At 45.7% G+C, this 17,483-nt stretch overlaps 1 protein-coding gene and 1 long non-coding RNA gene across 3 annotated transcripts; one reads left to right on the forward strand and one right to left on the reverse strand.

Moving 5' to 3' along the window:
* Positions 1-477: 477 nt before the first annotated feature.
* Positions 478-5,460, reverse strand: LOC110543216 (uncharacterized). Its single transcript, XR_002476107.2, has 4 exons — positions 5,218-5,460; positions 1,424-1,602; positions 1,100-1,231; positions 478-738 (listed from the first exon to the last, which is right to left on the reverse strand). It is a non-coding gene; the product is annotated as an uncharacterized LOC110543216 (long non-coding RNA).
* Positions 5,461-5,554: 94 nt separating this feature from the next.
* Positions 5,555-16,585, forward strand: Snrpc (small nuclear ribonucleoprotein polypeptide C). Of its 2 annotated transcripts, XM_021629480.2 has the most exons (6): positions 5,555-5,693; positions 5,974-6,016; positions 7,458-7,566; positions 9,977-10,066; positions 11,735-11,839; positions 16,258-16,585. In XM_021629480.2, the coding sequence occupies exons 1-6, from the start codon at positions 5,686-5,688 to the stop codon at positions 16,380-16,382; spliced, it is 480 nt and encodes a 159-aa protein (XP_021485155.1). In that variant the 5' UTR covers positions 5,555-5,685; the 3' UTR covers positions 16,383-16,585. The 2 variants fall into 2 exon arrangements, with proteins under 2 accessions (XP_021485155.1, XP_060225138.1); XM_060369155.1 differs by lacking the exons at positions 5,555-5,693; positions 5,974-6,016 and adding an exon at positions 6,109-6,315.
* Positions 16,586-17,483: the final 898 nt, after the last annotated feature.

Genomic DNA, 17,483 nt, shown 5'->3' on the forward strand with positions numbered 1-17,483 from the left:
AACATAGAAAAACAGGAACCATTGGACAACTAAAACAGAGCAATCCAGACCTTTGGAAGTGGGAAGACACACATTTAATCCAGATCTTTGAGGAGGAAAGACCCACCTCTAATCTGGGCCACACCTTCTGCTGAAAGTGTTTTTTAAAGGACATAGAAGAAGGAACTAAAGACTGGCTGAGACATCCAGCCTCAAGGACCGCACAACCACTGGATTCCTGGATTCGCTGGACCATCTCTAACTCCAGAAAACCATGGCCAGCTGGCTGACTTTGAACTCACAGAAATCCTCCTGCCTCCGCTGGTATTGAAGATGTGCACCACACCTCTGTGTCTGTTTGTTTGGTGAGTTTTGCCTCCTTTTATGTAGCCCATCTGTTGACCGAAATTTAGTCTATGCTCAAACTGCCACTGCCTCAGCAATTTTCCTATAGCTCATTTCCAACTGACACCTCATGTGCACATTTACCATCACAACTTTTTCTTCGTTTTATTCATTTATTTGGAGACAGAGTTTTACGTAGCTCAGGATGGCCTCTAAAGCTAAAGATAACTCTCAACTCCAGATCTTCCTACCTCAGCCGCCCATGTTGTGGGAGTACAGTCATCACCTTGCCAGCTAAAATACTTTTTGCATACGTGGTACTGGGGTTGAACTTGGACCCAGCTGTTGCTGGTCTTTGCTACGTTGTGGGTTCTTCATTGTCCCAGTCTTTATCCCCGGGTTTCACCCCTGTCTCTAAATAGGAGAGAAAGAAGGATAGAGGGAAGATGGAAAGTTACAAATCCATGAATTTAATTTTTTTCTTTTGTTTCTTCTTTGAGCAAGACTACTAACAAGGGCTGGAGAGATGGCTCAGAGGTTAAGAGGACTGGCTGCTCTTCCAGAGGTCCTGAGTTCAATTCCCCACAACCACATGGTGGCTCACAACCATCTATAGTGAGATCTGGCGCCCTCTTCTGGTGTGCAGGTGTGCATGCAGGCAAATAATTGTATGCCTAAGAAACAAATCCTTATAAAACAAAACATACACACACAAAAACCTACTAACAAACTGCAACTACCAACCCTGCCGCTCAGGGCTCCGGCATTTACATACCCTCTGAAAAGTTCCCAGAATTCCAAAGGCCACACAATCACAGAAACAATCTTCGGCTGGCGAAACCACGACTCCGCTGGAACACAGGCAAACTGTCGTCTGCTGCTGCAAAGCAGCCTCACATTCCCACACCTGAGATTAAAGCGAAAACACGTTCTTGAAATAGTTCTGTGCTTTTTAAAGAAGCCCAAATTCCAGAATTGTTACTACACCTGGCACCATTTTGTTTTACCCCCCTTTGGGAGGGCACAGATGTCACTGCCAATTATCACAAATGTGCAGGTGAGTTTGCCACATTTCAGGGAATCACAGAGATCAGCATACCTGAAAAAGCCATCGTTAAGGCTTGCTGTGGGAACACTGCCTTTGTGATCCTGGTTTCTTCCTTACCCAGTAATTAAGACTGTTTTCTTCCGATATTCACATAATTGGAAGAATGCTTTGCACGCTCCTGTGCCTGGGTTCTTTGGTCTAGCTTGTTTTCCGAAGTTCATTCATGAGAGCTATAAGAGATGATCCACACTTGTAATCCCAGCATTTGGGAGATGGAGACTGGAGATCAGGGGGAGTTGAGGCCAGTTTGGACTACCTAGGAAGCTTGAGGCCAGCCTGGGTTACATGAGACCCTATCTCGAAAATAAATTCATCTTAGCCAGGTGGTGGTGGTAAATGGCTTTAATCCCAGCACTCAGGAGGCAGAGGCAGCTGGATCTCTGCATTCAAGGCTAGCCTGATCTGTTCTGGCCTTCAGAGTTAGTTTCAGGACAGCTAAGGCTACACAGAGAAACCCTGTCTGGAGAAACAAAGAAACAGATAACAACAACAACAACAAAAACCCAACAAAACAAAACAAACAACAATAGAAAAAAAATCACAAAAACTAGTCAACCATCCAAACCAACAAAAATTCATCTTCTGGCAGCACAGCTTATGTGTATGTGTGTTAAGGTCATTGATGACCGGTGGTTCCATGTTCTCTCCCTCTGTCAAGTGAGTTCCAGGGGTCAAACTTTAGGTCATCAGGCTTTTGGTGCAAGTGCCTTTACCTGAGTCATGAGCAAAACTGTGAGTCTCTCCTCACCCCCAACACATACTTTTAGTCAGTCTTGCTATGTTGTCTATGCTGTCTTTGAACTTGCATTGACCCTCCTGACTCTTTACTCTTGAGTGTTGGGATCATGAGTATCTACCACTATACCTGATACTTAAACTTTTTTTTTTTTTTCTGAGACAGGGTTTCTCTGTGTTGCCTTGGACTCACTTTATAGACCAGGCTGGACTTGAACTCACAGAGATTCGCCTGCTTCTGCTTTCCTGAGTGCTAGGATTACAGGTGTGCACTACCACGTCCGGCTAACTTTGCAATTTTTTGCAGATTAGGTCACCTGTTTGGTGCTCAATTTTGTTATGAATAAAAAGCCTTCAGAGTCCAATCCCATCAGATAACAATGAAAACTCTTTGTCTAATTCTGATACCAAGCAGGTGCTTAATAATTGGTAGGTTCCCCCCCCCCCTTTTTTTTTCCATTCAAGAGCCAGGACCGCAGGGCAACAGATTGTGTGTGTGTGTGTGTGTGTGTGTGTGTGAGAGAGAGAGAGAGAGAGAGAGAGAGAGATTCCTTCTTGCACTCCTGGGTCTTGCTGGAGTGTTTAACCATACTGAGGCCGCTCATGTTCCTGTCTTAGCTTTCTAGCAGGACAACCCTCAAGTTAGACCGAAAACCTCCTGTGCTAATAAACTATGCTCAGAATCTAAAAAGAGACACCTCATCAGTGAGTAGGAACTTTTCAGTAGGGCGTTACTCAGAACCTCCTGCTAAACCTGTTCTTCTGCCTTGGCCATTAGTTCCTGCCTGGCTTCTTCCTGCTGTCCAAACCTGTTGCTCTAATAGCTGTAGATTAATAAAGAGGTTCAAAGGACAAAACATTCTCCAGGCCCTGGGACTTTAGCCTTTTCTATTCTTGGCTGTAAACTCTTTGTTTATTAGGCAGAGGGAAAAACTAATGAATCATTATTTCCTTCCCACTTGCCAAACAGATATTGTCGCTGCCTGCCACTCAGCAGCCATCAGATGATCAACGTAATTGTGGTATTGTTATTTTTTTTTACACTCTCATATATCTTGGACTGGATTTAATATTTGTTTTTTTGTGTGTGTACAGGTGTTTTGTTTCTATCTATGTCTGTGCACATGTGTACCTAGTGCCCAGAGGCCAGAAGAGGGTTTGGGGATCTCCCGGTACTGGAGTTACATACTGTTTTTAAATCACCACGAGTGCTGGGAATTGAACCTGGGGTGTCTGGAAGAGCAGCCAGTGCCCGTAACTGCTGATCCATCTCTCTAGTCCCTTATTTTGGCTTTTTGAGACAGTTTCCTGATGTAGCTTCTACCTCTGGTTGACCTAGAATTGCTATGTAAACTAGCTGGTCACAAAGTTGAGGCCATTTTCCTGTTTCTGCCCAGCATGCTGGGATTACAGGTGCTTTACCACACCCGGCAGTACATTCTGTAACTTTAGTACTGGGGAAGGATCTAGGAGGTTGAGGGAAGGTCTATGTTATCTTGCTTTTCTATACAGGGTCTCATTGTGTAGCCCTGGCTGTCCTGGAACTCACTCTGTAGACCAGGCTGGCTTCCAACTCAGAGATCTGCCTGCCTCTGCCTCCTGAGTGCTGGGATGGGCCTCTGACACCACTACCCAGCTGAAGGTCATGGTTATCAAGGAACTAATAAAAACCCAAGTTATCTGAAGGTGTCAGCGGAAATCACTACTTTACCCTGACATCATATTTGAATTGGATTTTGCAAAATTCCACCTTGTAGTTTGAGAGAGTAAACTGCAAGTTTGGCCTGCTATCCACTTTTTCCTATGGAGTAACTACCATTTATGGTGGCCTGTGTATAGACATTTCACTGAACACTGTATCAGTATTTAATATTTTAAAAGATACATTATTTTATGTGTGTGGGTGTTTAGCTTGCTTGTAAGTAAGTGAACCACATGTGTGCCTAGTGGTGTTAGTGGATAAAAAAAGACAGACAGATCCCCCGGGACTTGAGCTGCAGACAGCTGTGGGCCACCATGTGGGATACTCGGAATCAAAGCTGGGTGCTCTGCAAAAGCAACAAAATGCTCTTAGTCACTAAGCCAACTCTCCAGCTGTGTATGGGAATTTTTACACTTGATTCTTCCTTAAGCCCCACAAGTAAGAATTATTACCTGAGCAAGCCATTTGTGATGGTGCAAGCATTTAATCTCAGCACTTTAGAGACAGAGGCCGGCAGATCTCTGAGTTCGAGGTCAGCCTGGTCTATAAAGCGAGTCCAGGACAGCCAATGCTACACAGAGAAACCCTGCCTTGAAACACCCCTCCCCCCCCAAAAAAAAAGTACTTTTCAGATGAGGAAACTGAAGCTCAGCACAGCCAGGAAGCTGTGAGACAGGCTTTTAAACTCAGGGTTTTACTCTAAAGAAACACATTTCATGGGCATGAGTGTTTTGCTTGCATGTGTATGTACTACTTGCATGCTTGGTGTCTGCGGAAGTCTGAGGAAGGTGTAAGAGCCCTTGGAACTGGATTGTGGATAGTTGGATGCCATCATGTGGATGACAGGAATAGAACTCAAGTCTTCTGAAAGAGCAGCTAGTGACTAACCTGAGCAATAATATCTCCAGCAAGAAATGGTAATAAAAAGCAGTTCACATTTGGCTTTATTGCTTGAAAACATTATTTCTCGGTGGTCGTCTTCTAAGTTTTCCTTCTTTCTTAACGTTGAGTTGCCCTCTTCCCCGGTACATTTCTCTAGCATTGGACTTTGATCCGCTACGCATTGATTTGATCGATTTCACCTTACTGTTAATCAGGTCTTTGAGAATGAGGACTTTCATGTCTTGGTTTGGCTGTTTTCCGAGCACTTACAGGAGGGCCAGCAAAGCCCCAAACAAACTAGGACAGCTGTTCTTAACCTGTAGGTCGTGAACCCTTTCACAGGGATCACCTAAGACCGCCAGAAAACAAAGATATTTACAACACGGTTCATAACAGTGGCAAAAGTACACTTTTTGTTTGTTTGTTTGTTTTGTTTTGGAGACAGGGTTTCCTTGTGTGGCCTTACCTGTCCTGGATTTGTCTTGTAGATCAGGCTGGCTTGAACTCACAGAGCTCCGCCTGCCTCTGCCTCCCCGAGTGCTTGGATTAAAGACCTGCGCCACCACGCCGGAAAATTACAGTTACGAAGCAGCAACAAAAATAACTTTTTGGCTGGGGGTCATCGCAGCATGAAGAACCGTATTAAAGGATTGCAGCATTACGAAGGTTGAGAACCACTGACCTAGGGTTTTGGAACCTTTTCTCGAAAGGGCAAATTAACGCACTTCCGAGAGCGAATAACCAATCAGGAGTAAGTGGGCATGGATTGGACCTAGTAGGCAGCCTTAGCCCACTTCCTGGCTGGCTGCGCTAACGCCGGGGCCGGAAGCATAAGCCCCGCCCTTGTCCTGTCGTCTTCCTCCGGTGTCGGCGCGGGCTGTGTGCGTCATTTCCGGCGGCGCGGAACTGGGTAGCCAACGGCCTGCGGAGCAACATGCCTAAGTAAGTGTGGTCCTGAGGTCTAGTGGATTTGCGGAGGTCAGCCCGCTCCTCGAGAGCGTGGCGGGCCGCGGGTTCTGGTCCTTGAGGCTTCGAGGCGAAGGCGAGCGCCTTGGGGAGATGCCGGATGGGAAACGGGGCTCTCGGCCGCCCTTTCAGAATGGAGCTGGCCCCTCTCAGCGAAGCCCGGGATTCTGTCAGCACGCTTTGTTTGACTTAGACCCCGAGTAGTTTGAATTTTTGGACATCTGTTAATTATTGACGTATTCTCTTTTCTTTTTAGGTTTTATTGTGACTATTGTGATACGTATCTTACCCATGATTCTGTAAGTGGCGCGTATTTTCATAGTCTTAAAACTCGTGTATGCAAAATAAGATTTTTTTTTCTTTACGTCCACGAACATGCTTTACAGCCTGCTGGAAATTTTATGACAGCTGTTCGTAGAAAGTAACTGGGAGACTTCCCCCACTCCCTCTTTTGGTATGGTCATTGTGACACAGAGATATTTGCAGAATGAAAAAGCTTTAGCAAGCTTGAAGATGAGAACACTTGCATATGCAGAAGCTTCCCGTGTCTGTGGTTTCAGTACTTGAGAGGCTGAGCCAGGAAGGTGGTGAATTCCAGGTCAGTCCAGGATTCATATTGAGGCCTTGTCAAAATAACTCCCTCAAAGCCCAGGAGTGTGTCTGTACAACTCAGGTATTTGACTATATGACATTATCCAAATATTTGGTTAAAGTGGAAGAAATGTCTTCCTTTATAGAAGTGCAGCTCCATTCTCAGCAGGAGTCATAACTGGGAGAGTCTAGTGACGTGGGCCACTGTCTGGCATTCACTAGGCCCTGGGAAAGAGAAGAAGAACCACCTAGGGACAAAGCCAAGTGTGGTTAGTGGCCCCTGCCTGTTTTCCCAGCACACTGTGAATTTAAGGCTGTGATGGGAGACCCTACCTCAAAAAAGCAAACCAAAACAAACCTTTTAGTGACAGCAACATTTAGTGTTACGGTTTTAATAGTTTCTGCAAATGAAAAGAAATCGAAATTGTTTGTTTTCAGAGACAAAAGAAGGCAGCTTTGGCTGTTCTGGGACTCAGTTTGTAAACCAGGCTGACCTCAAACTCATAGATCCGTCTCCCTCTACCTCCCCAGTGCTGGGATTAAAGGTGTGTGGCACCACATCCTGGCTTTTTTATTTATTTTTGGACAGGGTCTTATTATGTAGCCCTTGCTGGCCTACAACTTGTTATGTAGACCAGGCTATGCTCCGAGTGCAGGGATTGAAGTGCTGTATTCTCATGGTAGTGTCGCTTAGGTGTATTTAAGCTGCTGTCTTCCCATGGCGAAGCCCGAGGGCTTTAAAATAGCACGGTGATTCAGACAAGGGTACTCACGCTTTTTCATAAAGTAGCAAACTGTTAGAGTATTCAAAGTCTGTCATTGTAGAGAGAAGCCACGGACAGTAAATTAATTTGTTGCCTAGTGTTAGAGCACATGCCCCAGTGCAGAGGCTCTGAGCTCCATTCTTTGGGTGGAGTGGTGTGGAGGGAGGCGAGGGTCTGTTCAGTGCACCAGTGCCCGAAAGCTAATGTTTGGTGCATAGGCCACAGTACACTGGCCTCTGTTCTAGGCAATAAATCCAGCATACTGAGGGCAGTGTGAGTAAACGGTATGATAGCATCTTAGCCAGGCTACCCACCAGAGGCAAAGCTGTAAAACTTTAGTTTGGTTATTTATTTCTATGTCTGACATGACCTTTCTGTTTTACAGCCATCTGTGAGGAAGACTCACTGCAGTGGTAGGAAACACAAAGAGAATGTGAAAGACTACTACCAGAAATGGATGGAGGAGCAGGCCCAGAGCCTGATTGACAAAACAAGTATGTCTTACACTCTGGTCCTGCTGTGACCAGATGTGGCCCCATTTTTTTCATCCCTGTCTCCACAGCAGCAACTCTGTGTGATACACAGGTCCATTTGCTTTTGTTGAATGAGCAGAGTGGAAGGTCGCTGGTTTTCCATGAATATAGGAATATATTAATATTAATTATTGAGATAATGCCTCAGAGAATAGTCAGGAGCAGTCTGGTTAGGCAAGGAAGTGGGGGAGAGAAGATGGAGTTGCCTAGGATTTTCCTTTCCTGTTAATGGCAAGGTTTTGTAGCACATTTATGTGAACCTGTTTTTGCAAAGTTGTGATCCACAATACTGAGAAGATTTTTTTCCATAATGATTGGAAAGGTAGCGATGTGTTTGAGAGACCTTATTTGGAGTTTCATGTTTGTAGCTCTGGCAAAGAGAAGCAGTTAGAGGAAACTTAATTGTTGTGAAAAGACAGTCCCAATGTGCTCTGGACTCTTGGACCTGCCGTGATCATCTTGTTCACTAGGAACCTTCTGTGTTTGCAAGCCTTTGTATTTGCTTTAAATCGTAGGGGTATGTTTGAAGCATGGCTTTTTCTAGAAATTTGTTTAGTTTTATGTGGCACAGGTGAGCCTCCAACTTGCTAGGTGTGCTGGAGGGTAACTTGACTTCTAGGTCCTCTTGTCTCTGCTTCTCAAGTCACAGGATTGTAGACGCAGGCCTGGTCTGTTTTGTTTTGTGTAGGAAGTTGGGGCTTTTTGTTGTTGTTTTTCTTTGTATGTGTGGGTGTCTGCCCAAGCATGTACAAGAATAAGTCAGAAAAAGTGGCAGGGTGTTATTTTAACACTCTTTTCGTGTTGGAGGTAGCATGTCAAGTGTAGCCTTGGCTGTCCTGGAGCTTGTTATTTAGACCAGGCTGCTGGTGAACTCAAAAAAGAAAAAAAATCTGCCTGCCTCTGCTCCTGGGTGCTCTAACTAAGTCCTGGCCTGTGTTGTTATCACCCTGCCTTATTGCCATGAGACAGGATCTTTCATGGAACCTAAAGCTTGCCATTACGGCTAGGCTGCCTGGCCAGTGAGCTGGGATGCACTTTTGTCTTCTCCCCTCTACTGGAGTTTACAGGTGTGCATACGTGGTTATGCCTGGCTTTAAGGTGGGTGCCAGGGATTTGAACTCTGGTCCTTAGGCTGGAGTAAGAACTCTCATGCACTGAGCCATCTCCAGCCTTGTTTGGGTATTTTGGAACTTCTGGCCATCATCTTGTCTCAGGTTAGAGGTGATAAATGCAGTAATGCCGCCTCCCCAGCTGAGTGCGTTCTGTGACGGTAGACCGTGGAGTGGGGAAGCACTGTCAGGACTGCGCCTTGTCACTGCTGTGCGAAGTTCCCTAACGCTGCTGCGCACTCTGCCTCTGCTCTTTACTGCTGCTGTTCTCTCTAGGCTGTGACGGTGCTATTCTAGGTGGAAAGCCCTACAGAGCGTCCCTGGCAGGGTACAGGCCTAGCCATGGTCCGGCCTGCCTTCCTTTAGTGGATGGAGGGGCGAGGTGTAGGGCACTGCTTCCCCGAGAGTGGGATTTGTTTGTTTATTTAGGATGGTTTTGGGTTTTGAGTCCAGGTCTTGATGTATAGTCCAGGTTAGGTTTGAACTCTGAAGCCTCGTGCCACCACTTCCCCAGTGCTGGGGTGATAGGCTTTTGCCACTGTCCTATTTATTTGACTCTTCTCAAGTCATATATAGGCAATTATCATTCTCTTTTGTTGTCACTTTTGCCTAGTGTGGTCTATAGACGCAGGTTGCTCTTGGTAGACTTGTTGAGATGGTGATCTTCATGCAGCCTCCTGCTTTCAAATACTTGTTTCTTTCTGTCTCTTGCTTCAGTGCATTTGTTTCAGAACATATAAACAAGGAACATGTATTGTTTTTCCTCAGGATGGGGAGATAGACATGTTTTAAGGCCTGGCCTTTGGACATGAATTGTACATTTTTCATATAAAACTAATGATTTGCATTGGTTATAAGCCTAGTTTTTGAAGTTAAAGATGTGTCTCATTATAGGCCTAAGCTGGTCGCGAGCCCCTGTGCTCAGGTCCTCTGACAGCGTCTCTTGAGTGCCAGGGTTAGAGGTGTGCACCGCCGTGCCCGCTCATACGGTTATCTTAGCCAGAGAAGTGAAAGTACAAATAGCTCTTAAATGATGAAGTTATAGGAAAACCTCTAAGTACTTAAACGAGTAAATCCGTTAGGTGCCGTCGTGTCAGTTGAGTATCACAGAATGATTGTAAACCTGTAGTGCCACGTACAGTCACTAGAATACTCCCTAGGATGAAGTAAATATGGTGAAGGTTTCAAAGCAAGACAGTGGTTATTTTAGTCAAGGAGCTGCTGCATTCTTACCCATTGTTTGTTTTCTTGCTTCTCTTAAGCGGCTGCATTTCAGCAAGGAAAGATACCTCCGGCTCCATTCTCTGCTCCTCCTCCTGCAGGGGCCATGATCCCACCTCCCCCCAGTCTCCGTAAGTTTGGAACTTGGTGTGAAGGTGTGAAAGATTATTCCTTGTATAGATTAATTACCTTGTCAAATGATTGGCTTCCAAATACCTTGTTGACGGTTGTCAGTAATTGAAAAATGCAACTTTAACAGTATAATTTTCTCTGTTGTGGGAATGTAAAAAGTGCATGTTTTATTGTGTTTGGTTTTAGTTTTGGTTTTTTGAGACAGGGTTTCTCTGTGTAGCCTTGGCTGTCCTGGTCTTGCTTTATAGACCAGGCTGGCCTCAAACTCACAGAGAACCGGCTGCCTCTGCCTCCTGAGCGCTGGGATCAAAGGTGTGCACCACCATGCCCAGTTGCCCTATGGTTAACTTTGAGTGGCAGTGTTTTTTCTGTGACTTCACAGGTATGAGAGCTCAGAAGGAGCCTGTAAGATAAACAAATGTGTGAGTAGATACTGCTGGATGAGTCAAGTCTTTATTCATGAGTTTGAGGCCGGCCTGGTCTATAGAATGAGCTCCAGAACCGTTAAGGCTACATAAAGAAACCCTGTCTCAAAAACAAAAACTCAAGAAAGAAAGAAGCAAACAAAAATCCCCTGGAACTTAAGTTAAAGTTGGTTGTTTGCTGCTGTGTGGGTGCTGGGAATTGAACTTAGGAACCCTTACACATTGTTCTAGCCCATCGGATTTGTTTTTGTTTTCTTTCTGTTTTTTGTTTGTTTTTGTTTGGTTTGGTTTTTTTAAAACATCAAAATCTTTTTTTTTTTTTTTTAAGATTTATTCATATGTGTATACAGTATTCTACCTGTTTGTACATGTGTTTGCCAGCAGAGGGCACCAGATCTCATTCTAGAGGATTGTGAGCCACCATGTGGTTGCTGGGAGTTGAACTCCAGACCTTTAAAAGAGCAGCCAGTGTTCTTAATCTTTCCAGCCCCCCCCCTTTTTGTTTTGTTTTGTTTGTTTGTTTGTCTGAGACGTTGTTTCTCTGTGTAGCCTTGGCTGTCCTGGACTCACTTTGTAGACCTTAAACTCACAGAGATCTGCCTGCCCAGGGTGCTGGGAGTACAGGGGTTTGCCATTGCACCCAGCTTCTTTTGGTTTTTCGAGACAGGGTTTCTCTGTGTAGCCCTGGTTGTCCTGGACTCACATTGTAGACCATGCTGGCCTACAGAGATCCGCCTGCCTCTGTTTTCTCAGCACTTGGGATCAAACAGCACCATCGCCTGGCCTGTTTTTGTTTTTCAAGACCAGGCTGGCCTTGAACTCAAAGAGATCTGTCTGAGACCTCCTGAGAGTCTAGCCACCACCACTGCCCTGCAAGATTTGTGGACATGCTGTGGCCTGAGCCCAGGGTCCTTGTACGAGCCAAGCCCATGTGCTACTGCTGAGCTGCGCACAGAGCCTCAGAATCTTTTCGGATGCAGGAACTCTCGTATTTTACGTTTTTGTCCAGCCAGGCTTGCTATTTCATGTTTTGTTTTGTTATTGGAGACAGGGTTTCTCTGTGGAGCCCAGGCTGTCCTGGAACTTGCTAAATACACTGTGACGTGTTGTATTTGTGAATAGAATCTCTCGGAAGCCTGTTATTTAAGAGTTTGAACCAGCTGTGAGAACCTCTTAGTTTAGCTAAGGAGAGTCATTGTCAGCATGTCAGCCCTCTAACCACAGCTTCTGTTTCTGTTGTAGCGGGTCCTCCTCGTCCTGGCATGATGCCTGCACCGCACATGGGAGGCCCTCCCATGATGCCCATGATGGGCCCCCCTCCTCCTGGGATGATGCCCGTGGGACCTGGTGAGTTGGAGTGTGTTGCATTTCAGTGTGCAGCAATTAGGTCTGCTTTAAGGAGTGCTCTTTGTTAGCTGCCGAGAGTCCGCTAACAAATTGAAATACTTAAGAACAAAATACTTAAAAATAACGAATAGTATTGAAACATTGAACTTGTCAGTTTTTGATGATAAAGGTTTGGTTTGTGCTCCTGAAAGCTGGGCGAGGCCTTAGTCTGACTTGGGGCCACTTTCAATGATGTGGATGAGACCTTTGGCGCCTGGGGGTAGAGGAAAGGTATTTTCTGTTTTGATTTGGTGCAGAGCTGCCTCCTTGGAGGTTTATTCTCCGATTAACTATACCTGTTCAGTATACTAGACACCATTGGCTTAGTACTTTTTATCTTTTTTCTGTTTTTGAGACGGGGTCTCCCTTTGGAGCACTGGCTGTTCTGGAACTCTCTTTGTAGACCAGGCAGGCTGTCCTTGGTCTATAGATCCTCCTGCCTCTGCCCCCTTCTGCCAGTGTTAAAGGTGTTCGTCACTGTGCCCAGAATTCTTTCGTTTTTGTTTTACAATTAGGAAGCATGAAAAAAAAAAGCAGCTTATGTCAAATACTTTATTTTTGCTGCCAGGGATTGAACCTAGTGCCTTGATGTGCTTTCAAATTCTACCCCTTAGCCTTAGTTACAGACATTGTATTTATAGAGCATGAGAGTGCATCCAAGGCCTTGCAGAGTTTTAGGGGTTTTGTTTGTTTGTTTGTTTGTTTTTGAGACAGCGTTTCTCTGTGTGTAGCCTTGGCAGTACTGCACTCACTTTGTAGACCAGGCTGACTTTGAATTCACAAAGATCTGAGTGGTGCCTTTGCAGCTCCCCTACCCCCAGTGCTGGGATTAAAGGTGTGGGCTACCATGCCCAGTTCCGTGCAGATTTTAAAGATTATTTATTATTTATACAGCATTCTGTCAACATGTGTGCTGCACACCAAAAGAGAGCATCAGATCTCACTGTAGATGGTCAAGAGCTGCCATGTGGTTGCTGGGAATTGAACTCAGGACCTTTGGGAGAACAACCAGTGTTCTCATCCTTTGAGTCATCACTCCAGTCCATCCTTGCAGATTTTTAAATATGGAAGGGAGTGTGTTTCTCATGTGTACATGTGTACACCCATACACAGTAGCACCTGTGGAGGTCAAAGGGCAGGTGTAGGTGCTGGTCCTCTCCTGCCACCTATAGGTGGAAGGACCCATTTCAGCAGCATGCAAGATCTGCTGCTGCCCCAGCCAGCTTACCCCCTCCCCGATTGGAGGTGTGGTAGGGCTTTGTTTTTCTGTTGATGAAGTCTCACTAAAATATCCCTGACTAGTCTCAAACACACAAGAGATCTGCCTACTCTGCCTCACCAATGCTCACCACAGTCTGAGTTTCAGTTTCCTTGAAGTGGTTAGAGACTGTGTAATCTAGTTCCCGGTGGTTTTTGTAGGGGAGCAAGTTATGTCCTGGGGACCTAGCCTGTAGCCGTGAGCTGTCCCTACCTCCAGTCTTTAGGATGAATCTGCCACATTGCTGAGCCCGTGAGGCTCTTTCCAACTGTATCATGTCTCAAATATTTTATTGCTTGCATAGTAGTTGCATTATCGGATTACAGTAATAAAATGGTAGGCATAGCTAACTAGGTGTGAAAACTGATAAGTGGCACCTCCAATTTACCTGGAGAAACAAGGGTATAAACTCAAGCAGCTTTCTAGCCAGAACTGTCGAGGGCCTATGTGGATATTATTTACAGCTTTGGGAGAACATAGAGATGCGGATTTAGTGAGTGTTGTATTGCTGTGAAGAGACACTATGACCACGGCAGCTCTCAGAAAGGAGAGCATTTAATTGGGGCAGCTTACAGTTTCAGAGGTTTAGTCCATTATCATCATGGCGGGAAGCATGGCGGCGTGCAGGCGGACGTGGTGCTGGAGAAGCCGAGAGTTCCACATCTTGATCCACAGGCAGCAGGAGACTGTACCACACTGGGTGGAGCTTGAGAACAGGAGACCTCAAGCCCTGTCCCCACAGTGACACAAACAAGGCCACACCTCCTAACATTGCCAATCCCTGTGGACCAAGCATTCATATATTAGTCTGTGGGGACCATACCTGCTCAGGCCATTCACTGGCCTATGAACTCAAGATCCGGCCAGGTAGTAGAGATGGAGGCACAGTCACAGTCCCCTCGTGGAACTAGGCTGGCCTGAAACTCATGGAGATCCACTTGCCTCAGTCGCCCAAATGCTGGAAGTAATAGCTTGTGCCACTGTGACTTGTCTGTTCTCTAAATCAGTGGCACAAAATAAAGGATTTAGGGAGTTTAAAGATGCTGGGAGCTGCTGGGCGGTGGTGGTCCACTCCTGTAGTAACCCCAGCACTCGGGGAGGCAGAGGCAGCAGATCTCTGTGAGTTCCAGGCCAGCCTGGTCCATACAGTGAGTTCCAGGACAGCCAGGGCTACACAGACAAGCCGTGTCTCAAGAAAAACAAACAAACAAAACCTTTGGAAACCAGGGATGAATGAGTCACCTTGAAGCTGGGCAGGGTGGCCCATGCCTGTAATCCTTCCTGCATGAGGCACTGTAGACAGCACAGCAGACCCTAGTTCTGTAAAAACAACAGCAATGAAATAAACGATAGGAAAAAGGAGAGAGGCTCCCAGAGGCTAGACTTCTATATGAAGTCCCGTTATTAGCAATTTAAGGTAAATCCACTGTGGAGAGAAAAGGGAACAAATATTCCAGGTTTGTATTGTTTTATCTGGACCAGTTTCCTGTAATACACAAGTGTGAACCCGCCTGTGTGCCTCAGGGCACAGTGTTCTGGGCTGCCATTGACACTGGTCCTTGCTGCTTCTGTACCTGTTGTCTTTCCTCACACACATAATCTGCTTGGTAAGTGTTTGTGTGGTAGCTCTGTATATTGGTCACCCTCCTGTGGTGGAGGGAGGACTGTGAGGATTTAGAAAAAGTTTTGCTTTTGTAACTCTGGAACCCTGTCTCCTCATAGTGCTGAACTGTAGGCTTGTGCTCCATATCCAACTTAGAAGGTGGTTATATCTTAAGCTACTTATACCACAAACCTTCAGTCAAAATAAGTTAAAAAGAAACTTTTGGAAAACCATGATGTATCTATAATTCCTGTGTACTCCATTCCCAACTTATTTTTTTTAATTTACTTATTTGTATTTTTATGTACGTTGGTGTTTTGTCTACATGTATGTCTGTGTGAGGGTGATGGATCCCCTGGAACAGGAGTTACAGACAGTTGTGAGCTGCCATGTGGGTGCTGAGCCATCTCTCCAGCCCCCGACTCATTTTTTATTTTCCCTTTTGCGATAAAGACTCAGTATGTAACCCTGGCTTGCTTGGAGCTTGTTAAGTAACCAGGCTGGCCTCCGACTCGCTACAGTCCTCTTGTCTCTGCCGCCCAAGTGCTGGGATTACAGGCATGTGGCACAATGCTTGCAAAATTTGATATTTGTAAAGAATTCATACAGCAGAAATAGTAAAGAGCATAATAACAAAATGAATATTCATGAGCCCACCACCTGAATATTCATGCGACTGCATCTGGCTGAGGAGAGGGACCATCACCTTCCCTGAGGCTGGTTCATTGTTACCACACACATACAAAGGTGATTAATAGTCTCTAAACTGCATTTGGAAAGTGAGTTTCTGTGTGTTACATTGATACGAATCTTGTAATTACTTGCTGTCTTTGTGACTTGAGCTAAAATGGTTACTATCAGATTTTTAACCTGAGCCTGATCACTTTCCCATGGTTGCCAATAGCTGCTCAGTGTGTGAGACTGTCCTCTGTGCCTAGACATGGAGGAGACAGCTCCTGTTTGCATGGTGGAGATAATTGGCTGAAAAAGCTGAGCAGGCCAGGTGTGGTGGCAGGACAGCCAGGGCTTCACAGAAAAGCCCTGTCTGGAAAACAAAACAGCAACAACAAAAGCCCTAAAAAGTGGACCCTGAAAAATACTAAAAAACGAAAATAGTAAAATACAAAAAAAAAAGAAGACACACTTGACAGAAAAAAAATGCAACATATTCATCAAATCTTAAGTTACTGAAGACATTCTCAAAATGAAAAGGTCAGCCCAGGCAGCTCTGGGGTGCTGGTCTGATGACAGCAGGGGCTATATAGACCACTACTCACAGGCCACCAGGGAGACCAGGTCTGCTCTGCTCAGTTTTTTATTGGGTTGTTTTTGGTTGAGAAAGTCTCTTATAAAGCTGTGGCTGGCCTCAAACTGTGAGATCTGCCTGCCTCTGCCTCCCCAGAGCTGGGGTTAAAGGTGTGCGCCACCACCCAGCTGACTTTGTGGGTTTTAATTGACGTCCCATACTACTGTCGCATGAACCTGCTTCTCACTCCTTTGGCTCTGTTTGTTGTACAGCTCCTGGGATGAGGCCGCCCATGGGAGGCCACATGCCCATGATGCCTGGGCCGCCAATGATGAGACCTCCGGCTCGCCCTATGATGGTGCCCACTCGCCCTGGAATGACTCGGCCAGACAGATAAGAGCAGAGCGGCTCTTCATCAGTTTTGTATTTCTTCCTCTGTTTCGCCAGGAGATCACGGTGCTGAGCCTGTGTTTTCTAGCTGCATGACGAGAGAACTCCCCCTTCCTAACGGAATAGTTTTGGAGGGAGAAGTGGTATAAAATGCAGTTTTCACTTACATTGTGGGATGTGAAAATAAAATGTCAGCTCTTTTAGTTAAAAGTGTGTCCCTTTTCTTTCTTTGTGTGTCCTGTGGAGATGGGCCAGCTTTGTGCTAGCTTGTTTTCCAGCATGTGTGCAGTGAGATTCTTTGCGAGTGATGGTACGAATCCTGTGCTCTCCTACTTAAACTTCCTTGTTACACGACTTTGGATTCTCAGATAGGATTTTCTTTCTTTTGAGACACGGTTTCTGTGTAGCCTTGGCTGTTCTTGAGTTTGATCTGTAGACCAGGCTGGCACTGAACTCAGAGATGTGACTGTCTCTGCCTCCTGGGTGCTGGGAATAACCTGGAGTACCACCACTGCCTGCCTGGCTTTACCAGTTTGATCTCTGAGACAGATTTTTTTTTTTTTAATATTTATATTTTATTTGCATTGGTGTTTTGTCTGTGTGAGAGTATTGGATACTCTGGAACAGGAGTTACAGACAGTTTTGAGCTGCCATGTGGGTGCTGGGGATTGAACCCACGTGGAAGAACTGCCAATGCTCTTAACTATTGAGCCATCTCTCAGCCCCGAGACAGATTATTCAAGTGCCTCAAGCTGATCTCAGTGCAGTGGAGGACAAGGCTAATGTCCCCTACTTGGCTCAGATAGGATTGTGTAAAGCCCAGGTTAGCCTTGGTACGATTATTATGGGTGTGTTCTACCTTGCATGACTTTGACACCAAATTTAAAATTTCATTTCATAGCCAAACATTGGTGGCATACACCTCTAATCCCAGCACAGAGGAGGCCAAGGCAAAGGAGTTTGAGGCCAGGCTGGTCCACAGAGCGAGGTCCGTTGGTTGTTTACTGGGGCAGGATGTCTTGCTGAGCCCAGAGCTCCATGGTTTGGTTAGGCTAGCAGCCCACTTGCAGCAGGGATCCCATCTCATTCCCGACAGGGTCAGCCATTA

The sequence above is a fragment of the Meriones unguiculatus genome, chromosome 16 (genome assembly GCF_030254825.1).
Source record: "Meriones unguiculatus strain TT.TT164.6M chromosome 16, Bangor_MerUng_6.1, whole genome shotgun sequence".
Lineage (NCBI taxonomy): Eukaryota > Metazoa > Chordata > Mammalia > Rodentia > Muridae > Meriones > Meriones unguiculatus.

What these genes read in the sequence shown, in the direction of transcription:
- Snrpc (XM_060369155.1), top strand. Translation starts at nt 6,247, where the DNA reads ATGCAGAAGCTTCCCGTGTCTGTGGTTTCAGTACTTGAGAGGCTGAGC. An exon ending in AGGAAGGTGGTGAATTCCAG is followed by an intron (nt 6,316 to 7,457) that starts GTCAGTCCAGGA and finishes TCTGTTTTACAG; the next exon opens with CCATCTGTGAGGAAGACTCA. An exon ending in CCCACCTCCCCCCAGTCTCC is followed by an intron (nt 10,067 to 11,734) that starts GTAAGTTTGGAA and finishes TTTCTGTTGTAG; the next exon opens with CGGGTCCTCCTCGTCCTGGC.